This window comes from Astatotilapia calliptera, chromosome 15, assembly GCF_900246225.1.
Source record: "Astatotilapia calliptera chromosome 15, fAstCal1.2, whole genome shotgun sequence".
Lineage (NCBI taxonomy): Eukaryota > Metazoa > Chordata > Actinopteri > Cichliformes > Cichlidae > Astatotilapia > Astatotilapia calliptera.
The window spans coordinates 4,869,907-4,886,249 of NC_039316.1; the positions used below are offsets into that span (position 1 = coordinate 4,869,907).

The 16,343-nt window shown below is 40.0% G+C and overlaps 1 protein-coding gene across 19 annotated transcripts in view; it reads right to left on the reverse strand.

Moving 5' to 3' along the window:
• epb41l2 (erythrocyte membrane protein band 4.1 like 2) overlaps window positions 1–16,343 on the reverse strand; it is a 51,540-nt gene that overhangs the window by 25,476 nt on the left and 9,721 nt on the right. For 18 of the 19 annotated variants that reach the window (XM_026193838.1, XM_026193837.1, XM_026193840.1 and 15 more), the window contains exons 2-7: window positions 8,556–8,794; window positions 8,198–8,383; window positions 6,413–6,664; window positions 3,710–3,814; window positions 3,510–3,552; window positions 481–556 (exon numbers count right to left, since the gene is read on the reverse strand). In XM_026193838.1, coding sequence (XP_026049623.1) covers window positions 481–556; window positions 3,510–3,552; window positions 3,710–3,814; window positions 6,413–6,664; window positions 8,198–8,383; window positions 8,556–8,780 — 887 coding nt within the window. In that variant the 5' untranslated portion in view covers window positions 8,781–8,794. The remainder of the gene's footprint in view (window positions 1–480; window positions 557–3,509; window positions 3,553–3,709; window positions 3,815–6,412; window positions 6,665–8,197; window positions 8,384–8,555; window positions 8,795–16,343) is intronic. The other variant, XM_026193835.1, reaches the window with a different exon arrangement.

Consider the following 16,343-nt stretch of genomic DNA (forward strand, 5'->3'; position numbering starts at 1 on the left):
AAAGAAATAACATGCACAAAGCCAACTTTTTTTGGCCTTGATAGTAGGGCCTAAATTTTTTGTATTTTGGTTCAATTTTCTACTTTGCTCTTATTTGATATGTGGCCAGATAAGTGCTTTGATACCAGAGCTGCCTTTTCCCCCCATTTGTGATGTGTCATTTTAGTTATGTGTGATAGTGTGCTGGATTGTGGTGTTGGTGCTAGTTGCTATCCTGTGCTTTCTATTTCACTTTGCATGTTCATGCCCCTCAAGAAGCATCCCAACATGAGTTAATCAAACTAAAACTAAGGACAGACATAAGTCATCCCCTAAATGTCTGAAGGTCAACCCAAAATATTATTATTTTTGGCACCCACTCTGAGCCCAGAAACAGTAATAATTATGCTACTTTTTTTTTTTTTATGTTCAATACAAATAAAAAGTAATAAATTTAAAGGAAACACTGGGTGTTAGACCCTGATGTGTGTGTGTGTATACCTTGTAATGTCTTCAGTGAGGAGGGATGGGTCAGGAGGGTAGAACTTGACGTTGAATGCAAACTGCCAGTTGTTACCTGTAGAAAGACAGACAGAGAGATCATTATGTAGTAAAGCTAGAAAATGAGAATTTTTTATATAACCTATTTTCCTAGCTTCACCAAATATCAAACTGAAATGCTGATTCACTGATCATAAACAAAGACCTAATCACGACCACTAACACATCCATCACCTTGTCATACTGTGGTTTTCTGTTGAAGCACACAAATTTAATTTCAGTTCTAATTTGTCTCCAGTCATCTCTTTTTATTTTTACAGATTAGAAAAGATCGCGCCATCTGGAAAAGTCGCACATCAGTGTAAAAACATTTCCTCCTCAAAGGTCCATCGACGTAAGAGAAATTTTTTTGGCAGCACTGAGCGCTTTAAAGGTGTTCTCTGACCATTTTATCCTCCAGCAGTCAACTTGTGCTCAGTTTTTCTTATGCAAACCATTTCTTTAAAATTATTATAAAAGGGAAAACTAATTTTTCCTTTGCTTAAATTCCAGTGACGCTTATGTGGGAGTAACAAGAGAACCAGAACATTGATTTTAACTTTCTTATCTACCTGAGGCCACCTGCTTATCATCTACACTCACCAGCCAATTTATTAGTGTAAGCTAATGCAATTCTCATTGCATTAACTGAACTGGCTCCAAACGTACTAAGATGGCAAACAATATCACCAGACTGAGGCATCCAAAACTGTATATTTGATTTTGGACAAAATCTGAAAGCTGCCAAGTATCAACAGCCACACAAATGGGACGAGTTTACTGACTGGATTTTATCCAGAGTAGCGCTCTCTGCTTGATATTTTGCAACACTGATGTCAAAACTGAAAAGAAGAAAAAAAGAAATCTTCTCATTATTTCTCACAGTGAAACCGTTTAATTCTCAAAAGTCCTAATCCAAAACTTAAGGACTGAAAGTTTTACTTCTGGTTTTCTATTTGTGGTATCTGTTGCAATGGAAATCTTTTTACTTTAGACATCTGATTCTAGCCAGCTTCATATTTATGGGGGGACGAAGCTGTGTTTTTATTGGCTGAGACACATTAATGCACACGATGCCTCAGCCACTTGGAGTAAAATGAATTTCCCTGTTTTTCCTTTTTCTCCTTTGTAAATCTATCTGCACTTTCTGTAGCATTTTCTATTACATGCACTGTATCATGTTTTACTTTACTCTAGTAACCTTATACTATCTCATTTTCTCTCTCTACAGTGTCAGTCCTAAAAACCATGCACACCCACACAACACCCATATTGTTAAAATAACCTGTACCGTAGGAAACACCCTCTTCATATGTTGAGTGTAACGTCAAGCTTCCTATTTAGGGTTACTGACAAGCATTAAGAGATGACCATTTAATTCTTCAGAAATTTGTAAGAATGTAGTTTAACTTTTTGTCACAAGAACTGCAGAGATAGCAACATTTAAAAATATTTCAAGAACACGTTTAAGAAACAAAACAAAACAGAAAAGGGTTCAGTTACAATGTTTAGATCCCACCCCAGCATGCAGTGAAACAGAGTCACAGCTGAGTATAAACTCCAAGCAGTTTAGAGCAGAGTTGTGCCAACCCTGTCATTTGCGTGGTGTTGTGTACGCACACAGGCAATATGAGTAACTCAAATGAACATCAGCCCACATGTACGGTCTCTCTCTCTGGCCATAAACATCCGTAGACAGCGGGAGAAACTGAGCACACAGCCAGATGCACAGCGCTCATCCACGAGCGACAGCCACACACACTTGAACACACCCAGACATAACTACCTAACATGCACTAATTAAAAAGATTTTATGTGCCTAAATGATATGTTCTCACTCTTAAAAGTGCAAATTCAAGTTTACGACAGTGTGTTAAAGCCTGTTTTGGTTATAGTGTAAAAAGGAGAAGTAAGAAATGGACAGCAACCAAAAAGAAGTGAAGATTTTCAAACATTTGTGACTTTCAGAATTACAGAGTCGCACTCTGAATCAGTCCATGTGACTGTGTCGACTGATCCAACCAGCATGACAATATGAAACAGCAGTGTCTAGGTCCATTAAAATGCTGCAGGAGGACTGAGTATTACTCAATCTGCAATACTTAGTAATACTCAATTATGGCAAGCAATGTGCCACAATAAATAGATTTTATATGCCCTTTACTTGGTTGCTTTCATCACCCCCAAGGCATTACTACTGAATGACCAAGAAAAATGTTGACCTGGCATTACTTCGTTGTCCACCACCCCAGTAAAACCCATTACAAATCAATGTCAACTTTAAATGTTAGATTTAGGTGGATATGATAGAGAAATGCTAGTACAAAACTGTATCTAAAAAATTAACTAACAAGGAAATAACACCAAATGAAAGTTCTTTTAACTGAAAAAAAAAAAAATGCAATGACAAACTACAGAAGCTGTGACTTGATGAGCTCATCTCCAGTTTGTCGTTAAGCTTCTCATTAAACTATAGATGCTGTCACAAATAGGGCATATTGTCCACTATCACAGACATACTGCATGCATGCAATTATAAAACAAAGCTTTATACCGTTCGCTGCTCTGTACCACACCCTTAATGGCTGTCAGTCAACAAAAGATGAGATCCAACACCTCAGCCCCCTTTGATAAATGAACAACAGTCAATAAAGAGGTCAATAAATAATAAAGTAGAGCGATCACACCCTGGTAACCTCTGCCAGGGTGCCAGACTGCTGCTGTTTGGTCTCAAATATCTCTGGTGCCTTTGTTTGACTTAATTGTGATGCAGTTTGTTTTTCTTTTGATATGTGGACACTTGTCCCATTTTACTAGCTCAATATTTTATTCATTGCCTTTTGGCTGACATGATAACAAAGATGCTTGTTTTTCTAACAACCAAAGCCATCTTGTGTCATTAAGGCAGAGCGAAAGAGATGCACGGATGGACGGACGGACTTGAGTGTCTTTATGTCAGCGTCCTGAAAAAAAAAAAAAGTTCTACTTACTGCGTATCTGTCTTTTAATTTCTTTAGTGGGGTCCAACCAACACTAGAATGAGAAGGGAACAAGGAAAGAGAAAAAGAAGACTGTTACCTTCTGCCATATATACTACACAATATCAAAGCATCCATGTCTGCGGTTTCTTCATGAGGACATTATTAACTTATTTGTTACACCCTGAGTATGTGTGTCTATGGATACAAACCTTCTGGTCATGGTTATCCTTGTACGTCAGGCCAAAGTAGTCTTTTTCCAGTAGATTAAGGTGCTCACACACCTTAAAGAATAAGTACTGACCCTTGGCACGTTTCTGCAAAGAAACAAAACATTATATTTATTTTATTATTATAACTGCTGTTATTAAAACAATATTATAAACCACTCTAATATTTCCAGCTTCTTCCCCAAAATGTTTCAAACATCAAGCTTTAAGCTTATGAAATATTCTTGGAACCACACGGGACCCCTGATTAAGTTCATAACCTTTTCACTATGGCAAAATGAGACACTTGTAAAATTCCTGTCCACAGCTCTCTCACTCTCAGAGTCTCTCTTTTCCTTGTGTTTCATTTTCTTCTGTTTCATTATTGGTTTACACGCTCTCTCTCAGTCTCGCCATCTGGACCACACATTCCTTTAAAAGTTTTTTTAAAAAAAAACTGTTAGCGATAAAATCCTCCAGACTCAGCTATGACAATGACATTTAGCACACATCCATGCTTGCATGCGCAAGCGTGCACGCACGCATGCACGCACACACACACACACACACACACACACACACACACACGCGCAACCTTTAAGCAGACAAAAGGTCAGACAGAAAGAGGGTGGACAGCTGGGGAAAAATGATGGGAAAGAATGAAATAATCAAATAACGCTTGTTTCTTTTCAGTTAGTCAGCCTCAGTGTAACACTGGTGCACAGACTGAGTGCTATTCAGCAGAGAGACATATAGACTGGGCAGGGAGCGTGGTGAGAGTGAAAGGAAGGGGATGAAAGAGTGCATTTTTCTTCTTGTTCTGGGACGGCTGAAAACATCTGCGGTATTTTCCTAGACTCCGTCAAACACATGCGCAACGCACACGCAAATCTGAGAACGTGGCCTTTTAGAGTCCCTGAGTCTACACCAGAGTGCCTTCAAGCAAGGCACTGGCTGAGGTCAACTGAAATATCAACAGGCAGTCGTATAGATTATGTATTTAGTTTATGTAAATGGGATTAGAGCCACAGTCATTTAAAAGAAGATGAATTACCTGTTTGTTTCTTGCTGCTCAAACATATTTCTAACTCAGTGTTAAAAACTGAAACATCTGTACCTAATGAAATGCTATGAAACACTACAAACCACGTGATGCTAAAATCCTGCTGAAACCAACATTAAGTAAAATTCTTAGAATCGGCATTAAGCCCACGTGACACTAAGACTCCCTCTTTGAAACCCTCAACAAAGTCAGAAAATGTCTCGCTAGAGTTTTTATTCAGTGGTCTACAACCAATAAAATATGCATTAAGTTATTACTCAGGGATGAATTTGATGCCAGGGGTTAATAAATAGGACAGATGGATGATGGAAGAATGGACAGGGAGAGAGAGAGTGTGTGTGTGTGTGTGTGTGTGTGTGTGTGTGTGTGTGTGTGTGTGTGTGTGTGTGTGTGTGTTGGAGGCCCTGCTGGGCAAAACAGAAAATTTAATCTCTGGAATGCATTGTGCATCTCTCCCTCTCGCGATCCTAACTATGCCAGCATGTAGAGGGAGGCATGGATGGATATGTGTGTGAGTGCGTATGTGTGTGCGCGTGCATTATAGGACAATAGCAGTTAGTTGCCATATCAGCGTTATCTCTTGTGAAACAAAGCAGCTTCTATTCAAACAAGCGCACTCTCTCACTGGCACGCTGCTGGGCGTTGCCATACTGTAGATTAGGATGCAGGTTTGCCACACGGAGGCTACCGACAAAAGCCCTCAAGCCAAATGGGAAAATGTTGGCAAGGGAAATGGTCAGCGCTCTGTTCAGGGGTCGTTGAACCAAAGATTTAAGCGTTAACAGCTCCGGTGGTTCTGCACAGTGGCTATTCTGAGCAGCTTCCCGCTGAATGTGAGAGAGTGTGTGAATGTGAGGAGAGGAACAGCTAAAAAATGTGCATGTCTTTGGGTGAACATGTTATTAACCATCATTTTTAGTATTAAAAACTAGCAAAATACAAAAAACTCCTCTCTTACCCAACAGAAACACTATAAGGCTGATGCACGTGTGATGTATCTGTAATGAATATGTCCAACTGTGCGCGTAGGGGGTCTAAGACACGTGCTTGTTAGGAAGGAACAGATGCCGAAAACTAATCTGTGAGACCCCATAATCTGGTGGGAGTGTGTGCGTACGTGCATGTGTTTTAGTCCCCAGGCAAGCCCCTGCAGCTCGCTCTGCTTTGCGATGCATTTATCCTTCTGAACTACGCCCTGAACAATGTGAGCTGGTGCTTCTGCCATTACTGCACACTGAGTAAGGAAGTTAAATACTCAAATGCACAGGCACACACTGACGTGCACACACACTAGATCTTACATCCTATTAGCGATTACATCATTGACAAACTGGCACTCACGTGACGCGCATAAGAACATGAGATGGACAATGTGTCGACCTGCTCTGTCAACAACTGGAGGAACCTCCTTACATCACAGAAACAAACTACATTTCGAAGGACAGTATTCAAAGGAAGCAAGAAACTGCTGATAGATATAGAAAAGTGTGAGAACTCTTGTACCATGACAGGCAAACCTTTAGAATATTAAAGTGGAAACACTATATTTGGAGCCATAACATACTATCTTGATCTCACATGGTTACACTAGCCATGTTTTACACTGTGGTTGTATTGCTCTATGAATTTTATCACAGTCTTACCTCCACCTCGCAGGTGAAGTCAGTCCCATCCAGCAGGGTCACGTGACACACCACCAACTTCATCTTGTTCTTTCTCACCAGACGAAGAGGAGACTGGAAAATGGAGGTCTGGCCTTCTCCTGCCTCCCCTTCAGCCTCCACTGCTCCCTCCTTCTCCTTCGTCTCCTCCTCTGCTCCTTCTCCCTCTGTTGTCTCCTTGGTCTCTTCTGGACTTTTCTCTGCACTCTCTTCCACCTTCTCTTCCTTGGCAGGCTAACAGGGTTTGCAAGAAATAAATAAATAAACTTGCAATCTTCTTAAAAACATAAGAATATCTTCATTACTTGTTGAGACCAAACTTTCCTTTCCGTGTGTAATTCCCCCTCTAGTCTGAATTTGCTCATAGAAAAGGCAGGCGTTTCTTTTGGCTTGATCACTGAAATGTTGATGTCACTGGGTGGGCCTGGGTGGCTTAATGTGATCAGTGGATGCAAGAGTCCATGTGTGTGCATGTGCACAAGGGAGAAAGGAGTTTGTGTGTGTGTGTATGCTCCAGTGTTTCTTTGTTGCTCTGGTAATTTAACAGCATTTTTAAGCAGTTTGCTGTAAACTGTCAATACACATCAACACTGTCTGAACATTGTAGAAAATATCACATCTCGTTGTTGGGTTTCTTACCATCTGTGTTTACCACAATATGTGGCTGGTTAACAAAAGCAGAATGCTGTTGGGGAACTTTAATCACTCTGACCGCTAAAGAATATGTTACAGGGTACAATAATACTGACACTGGCCTTGTAGTCTGTCTAGTGTTTCCATGAGGGTTTGTAAATGACTATACTGATTTTTAATTTATTTACCACAGGCATAAGGAGACTGAAATGCAAAGCCATTCACTCAGCCCATCAGGTAAAGTACACACAATTCCCTGGTACAGACATGTATTCTGTTATTAGCGACGCAACTGCTGCAGGATACTTTTACTCCCATTTCATAGGTCTCCTTCTCTGACATAAAACAAGGTTGATACTAAAAGTCTGAATATAATATGTTACCTAAACTTTGTTTCCACTGACACTGTGCCAATGAGCTGATGTAGAGCTGTAAAGAACGGAGAGCTCATACCAGATTTTTAGCACCATTGTTTTTTTAGTGGAAAAAATCCATACAGAATACCGATACAGGAATAACAAATATCAATATTTAATTAAATAAAGTAAAAAACTCTGGTAATACTCATCTCATGCATCACCATCCTGAGATAACATTAGTCGAGCAAACTGACATTAAATCGGTCCAACTGAAAAACCATCCGACACTGGGGAAACTTGGCCTGACAAAGCTACCTCTCTATCAACCATATATCAAAATGTTAAAAATCACAATAATATCATATCACGAGTGAAGTGCTGTGATAATATTGTATCATGGTTATTTCCACCTCTGGTGGAACTGTGTTGAAACCATTACTGACTTGGCAGAAAACACGTATTAGTCAGATGTAGAAGTGGTGACAGACAGATTATGTTCCTTTGGACATAATCAAGGATTTTTCATCTTTTCTTCAGTTTGCATGCTATATAGATATCTGAGTGTTATTGAGCTTTTCATCTGACAGAATGAGATTTTGGAGGAAGCAGGCATAGTTTAAAAAGAAGTAAAAATAAGCTTAACCATTTTTTAAGGGATGTTTATATTTCTTTTTCTGAAATCACCATTATAACCTGACAGTACTAGATATCTTGTTTTCTGACTCTACTTTAAAGCATATGCTATGTAGTGTTGTAGTGAACCCGTGAACAGTACCTCAGTGTCTGCACTGGCGTTGGAATGAGTTTCTGCTTCTTTTTCCTTCACTTGCTCAGACTTGACTTCCTCCTTCTCTTCCACTTCCTCAGCGTGACCGTTCACTTCTGGGGTAGGCCCTTCCTCTTCCTGTGTCACCTCGCTAACAGGTTCCTCTGTAGGGGGGTCCTCCTTCGTTGGGGAGGTCTTAGCAAAAAACCCAAATAAATCCAAATAAAATTTAAATCTAACATAAAAGTTCATTAATGCACCAGCAGTTAAAATGAGCCTGAAAAACGATTGTTGCTAAATAATTTAAGTAAAATTCCCTACAGAGTTGTGACAATATAACATAACAACAGTGTGAACCCAGTTTCACCTGGCTTTGAGACTTCTGCTTCTTAAGCCATGTTGGCAGGTATCGAGATATTCCTTTGCCTTCCTTCCCCTCTTTTTCCTTCACCTTTGCTCTTTCCTTCTCCTCTACTTCAGCGTTTGCTACTTCCTGGGAATCTTCCGTGGCCTTCTCCGATTGGTCGGGCTCAGCGGCTGACTCCTCAGCTTTCTCCTTCACCTCCGTCTCAGAGCCCGCTTCTGTTGTCATGGTGACAAATCAACCTGCAGCAAAAGTGACAACGATGAAAGAGCACTGAGTTAAAGTTTTAAAAGCAACACATTAAACAGATACTTACACAATAAATAGATCTTTAGTTTTAGCTTACTGGTTATGCCTTGCATTATACAAATTTTGTACATTACTGAAAAATTCTGAATAACCTGACCGAATTCAACCACTTATTTGGGCAAGAATATCAATTTTTCATGGCATGCAACATTTTCGTCATTTATAAATGAGCCACATGGTTCTGTGTTTCTTTTTCCTTTGAGAGGGATCTGTGCTTCTTCTACACTGGAGGTAAAACAGACTATAAAACAAAATAGAAAGCTCTTATGTCTGTAAACATGTCATAGGAAATAAAAAGGCTCGTATAAGTTAGCCAATTTTGGCTCACAGCTGCTAATGAATGACATCAACTGTGTTTTTACACAAGTAAAGAAAAACACGAAGGTTTGGGAAGTCATTATGCAACACAATAAGTTTCATCTGGGTCAACAGCTGGTTACAAACAATCACACAAACACACGCACACACACACACACACACACACACACACACACACACACACACACACACACACACACACACACACAGAAAGAGAAAGAGGACGAATTTCTCAATCGCTTGTAATGTGAATCACTGGTTTTACCCTGCAGCTGTGGTCAGCACACACACTCGTCAACCCAAATATCTTTGGCAGCCTGTCCACACACACCCTATCACAAAACAGACACTTTCATTTGCGGTGACGCAAATTTTGTTAATAACACTATGTGGCGATGACACAAACAGTAAGGACATGTTAAGGTCAGGAATGTGGAAATCCATCCACACAGGGTGCCTACCTGGCTGCACACACAGCCTCCTTTAATCTAGTAGCTTCAGGCTAAAAGCTAACCATAAATCAAGCACTACAAAGTCATCATCATTCACTGTGCTTTCAGTTGTTCGAATCTTTCCCAGCCTATTTTCTCCATCACCCAGACTAGGCTTTCCTGGCCTCATTCCTATGATTCTATTATTCATTACATCGTCTGCATTTTATTTTGTGACCATCTTACCCGCTCTCCGTCTTTCTTTTTTCTGCCCTGCCACCTTCAATAAGAGAGGACGTGCATACACGCACACCCACCCACCCACCCAGCACCAGTGGTGTGTAGGGAGGGGGCGGGAGTAAAAATAGAACAGGTCTCCTTACGCATGATCGGCTAATGAGGTAGGGAAGGGAGAAGGAGGTGTATGTGTAGCATGCAAACATCAGAAAGGATATAGACACTATGTTCCTGTGCAGACAGGTGAACAAAAGATTTTTAAAAAAAATGTTCTTTTAAAATGCTGACATTACACAACAAAAGTGATTTTTTTTTTTATATTATCATTTGTTGATAAGTGGGACTCATCTCCACATCCATGTGTTTGACTTCTCCAGTGGTGAAGTACATTTATGAGATGGATTTTACACAAAAATAATACACAGATGACCTAATGAACAAGTTATGCTTTGATGTTTTCTTCCAATCCTCTCACAAAGCTGTTTTATTTTTTAGACAGATAACTTACTAAATTTTGACTATTTGTTTTATTTAAAAAAAAAAACTAACTCTAACAAGTACACAATAAGATAAGTCAGTTTAAGCGCTGATAAACACAAATTTCTAATCAGCTACTCACATGGCAGTAAATTTAGGCATACAGACACTATCAGCTGAAGTTCAAGGTGAGCATCAGGAGCATCAGAATGGGTAAGAACGGTGATTGAAGTGGTTTAAATATTTCACAAACTGCTAATCTACTGGGACTTTCTCACACAACTATTTCTAAGGTTTACAGAGAATTGTCATAGATTTAAAAAAAGAAGGGGGGGTGGTATTGTAGGTGAAAAGGTCATGTTGATATCAGAGGTCAGAGGAGAATGTTACATCTGCTTCAAGCTGATAGGAAGGCAACGGTAACTCCAATTACCACTTAAATTACCACCAGGGTATGCAAACAAGCATCTCTGAATACACAACACATCGAACTTCGAAGCAGATGGGATAGAGCAGCAGAAGAACACACCAGGTGCGACTCCTGTCAAGGAATAACAGGAAATTTGCGCTACAACTCACATGGGCTCACCAAAATTGGACAACATATAATGTTTCCTGTCTGTTCAGTCTCCATCTCTACTGCACTATTTGAGTTGTAGGTTCAGAAACTGGCGCAAACAACATGAAAGTATGGATCCATCCCATCTTTGCGTCGGTTCAGACTGGCAGTGATGATATAGTGTTGTGGGGAATATTTTACAAGCACCTAATTGGTTTGACTTGACTTTTAGATTTTCCATTAGGTGGAAGTTCCTGGTACCAGGTGCTTTTTAGTACCTACTCCACCGGAGCACCATGTGATCTGAGCCACTAACTGGCCCGTCAGTGGGATTACTTGATGAGTCACGAAAGACGCTCCTACACAAACAAAATCTCAACCACCATTTTTAAACCTAGCAACCAGGATAATAGCTCCACACAAACCAACAATCTCGCTAATAATAATAATAATTGCTATCATCACCAATTTCACACTGGTTTCATGAACATGACATTGAGTTCTCTGTACTCACATGGCCTCCACAGTCACCAGATATTATTCCAACAGAGCAATTTTGGGATATGAGGGAGCCGGAGATTCAGGAAATTTTCAATCTAAAATAACTGCCTGGGCTTTGTGCTAAGACGACTAAAGTGACAAGACTTGGATTCTAAGACTCGCATTGAGTTATAACATTAAGTATTACTTATAACATTTATTTGGATGTAGTTTCAGATGCAACGAGTAGCATCTACTGGAAAAGTCTATTTTAGAGTCGGTCGTCATTTAAAATAACATGGTCAGTCTCACTAGACTAAACTATGACGGCAGAAAAGAAAAAAAAAATACGACCAGCGTACAATGCAAACCAAACAACCAAATAACTCTGTACCACACAGACACGAAGAGACTTTAAACCAATTTTGAGAGGCAACAGATCTATTTTTTCCACTATGTCAGTCATCACAACAGCTCTGTTACTACAGACCAACTGCAGTTCATACTCATTTGAAACATTGTTTCTCAATGGGCCAGCTCTAAGTGTGCGTTTGTGTGAGCTGGCATTAGAGTGGAGCTTCGTCACGGCCACTTAGGCCTGCTTTAAACTTGCCCTCCTTATCCGCAACTGTTTAACACCAGCAACCTTGTTCTACCTCTCTCACAACTATCTAACTCACCCTCTTCACAACTCTCTCTTCTGCTCTCCAGTCCAGGGTGCCTCTTTCTCTTTTTCACCAAATCTCTGCACTCATCTCTCTCCTCTCTTCCTGGGGCCCCTTTCAATCCCCCCCCCCCCCCCAATCACCCACTCGTATTATCTCCCTCTACACTCCTCCTGTTTCTCTCCTCTTCCCACAGTCCATATAAAAACACCAGTGACATTACAATCTCGCTTCAAATACACAGACATATATACGCACTTGACAGTTTATGGCAGGAAACTGTGACCAAGTTTCTTATAAACGGGGTCAAATATGGGTTAAACACTCTGAGTCATAAACTCCTGTATAAGCAATCATCAGAAGATGTGTTTTGTTGCTTCATCAAGGAGATTTTCATGCAGAATTTGTCTAGAGGCATGTACTGTAATGCTTGGGTGCTGTGGTACATTTCATCCTATTTCACAGCCAATTAGTAGCGTTCAAATAACCCAGATGTCTAAAAAGGCACAAATAGCCTGCAGATTCATTGTAAACACAAACTCAGACACAGCACTGCCAGCTGCACACTTGAGAGAAATATGGTTTTCTGATTTTATTCAGCCTCATCTCTTTAATGTGACCTTCCTTCAATTAATTGATCTGCACAAGACCATCAAAGCAGTAGAAATCTGCCAATAATAAAAATCCTCACTCAGCTTGTTACACCTCTCATTTTACAGATGAACGGTTGACTGAATGGCTGAATTAACTGACGAACTAATGACCTTACCTACTGTTGTTTCTGTTGCCTTCTTTCCCCCCCTGCAACTCTCTTCCTTCTTCTGACGTTCTGTTTACCCTCTGTTTGCACTTTCTTTTACTTTTTCTGCCTCTGTTCTTCTATTCGTTTTCCTTTCCCTTCCCACCTCTTAGCAAATGCCTGCCCTACAAAATGTCATTGCCATTTTCTCTCCTACATCCTCTCCTCTCTTTCCCTCAGAGCTCTGCTTCCCCCGGGACGATTGCTCAGAGAAATGAGGGCAGAAAATGAGAGAGCATGGGAAGGTAGGGGGTGGAGATAGTCAAGAAAAGTGTGTGAGAAAAGAGCAGCAATGGAGATAGGCTGAAGAAGGATCCAAAAAGGAAAGAGAGAGGGAGAGCGAACAATCTCACAGACATGCCTACTATGCTGGATTACTAATGGACATTAGCATGAAAACTGCATTTTCACAACACTGTTGTTCACATCTTTTGGCATGAAAACCATGCCTAAAAGCTCATACAAAGTTGTACTTTCAATCAATTCACAATCTTTCACTTCCTTCCTTCACAGTGTTTATCACTAAAGGAAATTAAGCATCTTCCTTTCCAACAATGACATTTTAAAAACCATGAAAAAAAAATGTCTTTCTCTCGCTTTCATATTGAAAATCTTTTGTTGAAACACTAAAACACTAAGCCTTTACTTTGTGTGCTTAGAATGCCAAACCTTCCAGCTTCATTTTATATACAATACAAAGAAAAAGGAAAAAAAAAAGAGTAGTTAATGCTGGCGACATCTCCAAGGAAAATGCTCCTACGTTACCTGCTTCTACCAAATTACCCATGCGCACATGTAGGGAGTTAGTGTTCTCACTTTTTAAACACTAGACTGCTGTCACATGAGTCTCACACACTCACACACACACACATTCTTCTCCACTTACAACTTTATTGCTGTCTGACTGGGTTTTAGGGTTGTCATCATAGTAACGACAACTTCCTGGCCTGGACTGTGGCCAAGAGATAAAAATTTACAACAGGCTGAAACAGGCGTGGGTGCTAAACTGTACAACAAGAGAGAAAAGAGAGCGTCGACCTAGTGCCTACACATTTCTGTTAACTTTCATCTGCTAAAGTAGATATGACAAGCCTCAATCTAATATAAAAACATACCCCGCTTCCTGATTCTATGGGCCATAATTGAAAGAATAAAGAGGACAAACTGGTTTCCATGGAAACCGCATTCATGCTCTACAACAATAAATCCCCATGGAGACAAGAGATTACCACAGCAAAAATACAGATTAGTGGACGGAGCTTACGTGACAATAGAGATTATGACCGTGTCTAAACCCGTTTCATAGCACATCAGACTAGCAGCTGATATTTCATGCTGGACCTACAACAACCGCAACAGCTACTTTTCTCCCCCTACTCCCACCATCACTGAACCAACAGCAACCCTCCAATGATACTACCACTGAAAAACACAAAGCATGCATCTATGAAGCAGAGTTACTCAGATTCGGCAGATTCTGAAAGATGAGGAAGACTGCAACTTGCAACAGATACACTGACACACTGACTTAAGACTTTTCCACCTCTTCATGTGATTACTGTACTTGACTTATATGGTCAGGCAATATTACTGAATTACAGACTTTAAAATTTTTGATCGTATAATTTTTAATACCACCATGAAACTGAGGTCATATATTGTCGTGCATGGTACAAAAATGAACATTCAAGCGAGCTCGGTGACCTACGAAAGACGGCAAGCAGTACACGAAAATGTAGTAAGTAAAATGGTTGCGAGTGTTTCGGGTTTAGTCAGCCAACGCGAACGAAGCTCTGTGCACGACGCTTCTAAAAAGCTATGAGTAAAGAGAGTAAGCCTTCACTTTAGATCAATTTGCTGATATGAACATCTCTCCAGTGGTAGCAAATGTCATTGGGTCATCCAGCAAGCATCTAACATAGGGAACATAGAACATCGGGATGTCGTTGTTCACAATTTCGCTATCAATCTAACTAACTTAAATTTAAAAAGTAAAAGTAAAACTTAAAAGGGTAGAAGTCAGCTAATGCTAGCAAAGGGAGTACCAGCAGCCAACTTCTACCCATGCAGGTTAAAATCCATACATGGCACTAATAATAATAATGATAATAATAAATACTGTTTTTCCACAAACTCATTTCTAGGCCCTGATAGCATCCTTAGCATTATTTTCATTCATTTTGGTGAATGTCAGGAAGTTACAAAGTTCTGTATTTTTAAAAAAAGCAAAGACAAAAAAACCCCCACTCATACCTATTAATCCTTTTTTGGATTACTAGAACACTCCTGGCAGGATCTTCAACATGCTGACTGAATATTCTGGATAACTGCCCTGAGACCTACTGTTTCATCAAGGTATCAATCTAAACTTAATTTAAAATGAAAATAATAATCACAGCTGTTTAGTTTTGAGGTCCTGAGAACCATAAACTTTCTGTCACTATGATGACAAAAAGTTTTAGTTTTATTCCTATTGAACAGAATTAAACAAACCCTAAAAGCTGAAATCAGAAAAAGCTGCCAGAGTGGTGATCCTTCACCCATAAGAGCGCAAATCCCTGAAGTGTTTGAAAACTTATTTTCTGCAGCACAGATAGTACCTTCAAAGATTTGGTCTCTAGAGGTGGAAGCAGGGGTGCAGCACTATTGGGCAGCGGACCCAAATACGCACATATAGTGGAACGTCAGTGAGAACCAGATTCCTCATTTAGCCAAAACTAGCTAGCTAAATACTACCTTGAAGTCTGCAGCATCTGTTGACCGTCAAAGGTTTTTTTCTACTGCAGAGGACTTTGTCACAGCACAGAGGACAAACCTCCAGCTTTCCCCTTATCAGCTGCTGTAGTGCTGGATGAACAAAGGGCCCGTTTCTTGATTTGTTCTCACACTGAATTCTTGAATACTACAATGTCCATTTCATGTGTACCAGCTGAATGATTGTCACAGCTGCCAGGCGAAAGGGGCAAAAACATTCTTCTTATGTCTATTTGAACTCAGAAACACTGCAAATTATACCAAGGAGGAGCTTTTATGAGAGCAACAACGTATATTAAAATATGGTGAGTGCACCATATATTCTAGCTGCTTCATAAGATAATTAAGTAGAGATAATTCAGTGAATAATTTTTTAATTTGGCCTGTTGGTGGCCTGTTAGTAGGTGGGATACATCACACTGGCACCATGAATGTCAATAAAAAAATATCAGAACAATCATTCAAATGCTGAGCTGGGTTTTTCTAGACACAATGCTGCTACAAAACCTACAAACTCTTCAGAGGTGTTATCTACATGTAAAACTTGTTTACATAGATGCAAAATGACTACCTTCATGTCAAAGCTGCATTGTTTCATTGTTTGAGTCAATGAGTGGTTCACTCCGTTGTCTTGCTGTGCACTGAGAAATGTTTTCAAGCATTTCACTGAGCAGCGAAGCTTGTTTCTGACAGAGTCAAATGGAGTCCAAAACACACAGTGCTGGAAATCAACGGAACTGCATGCAGTTGTGCCTATTGAAT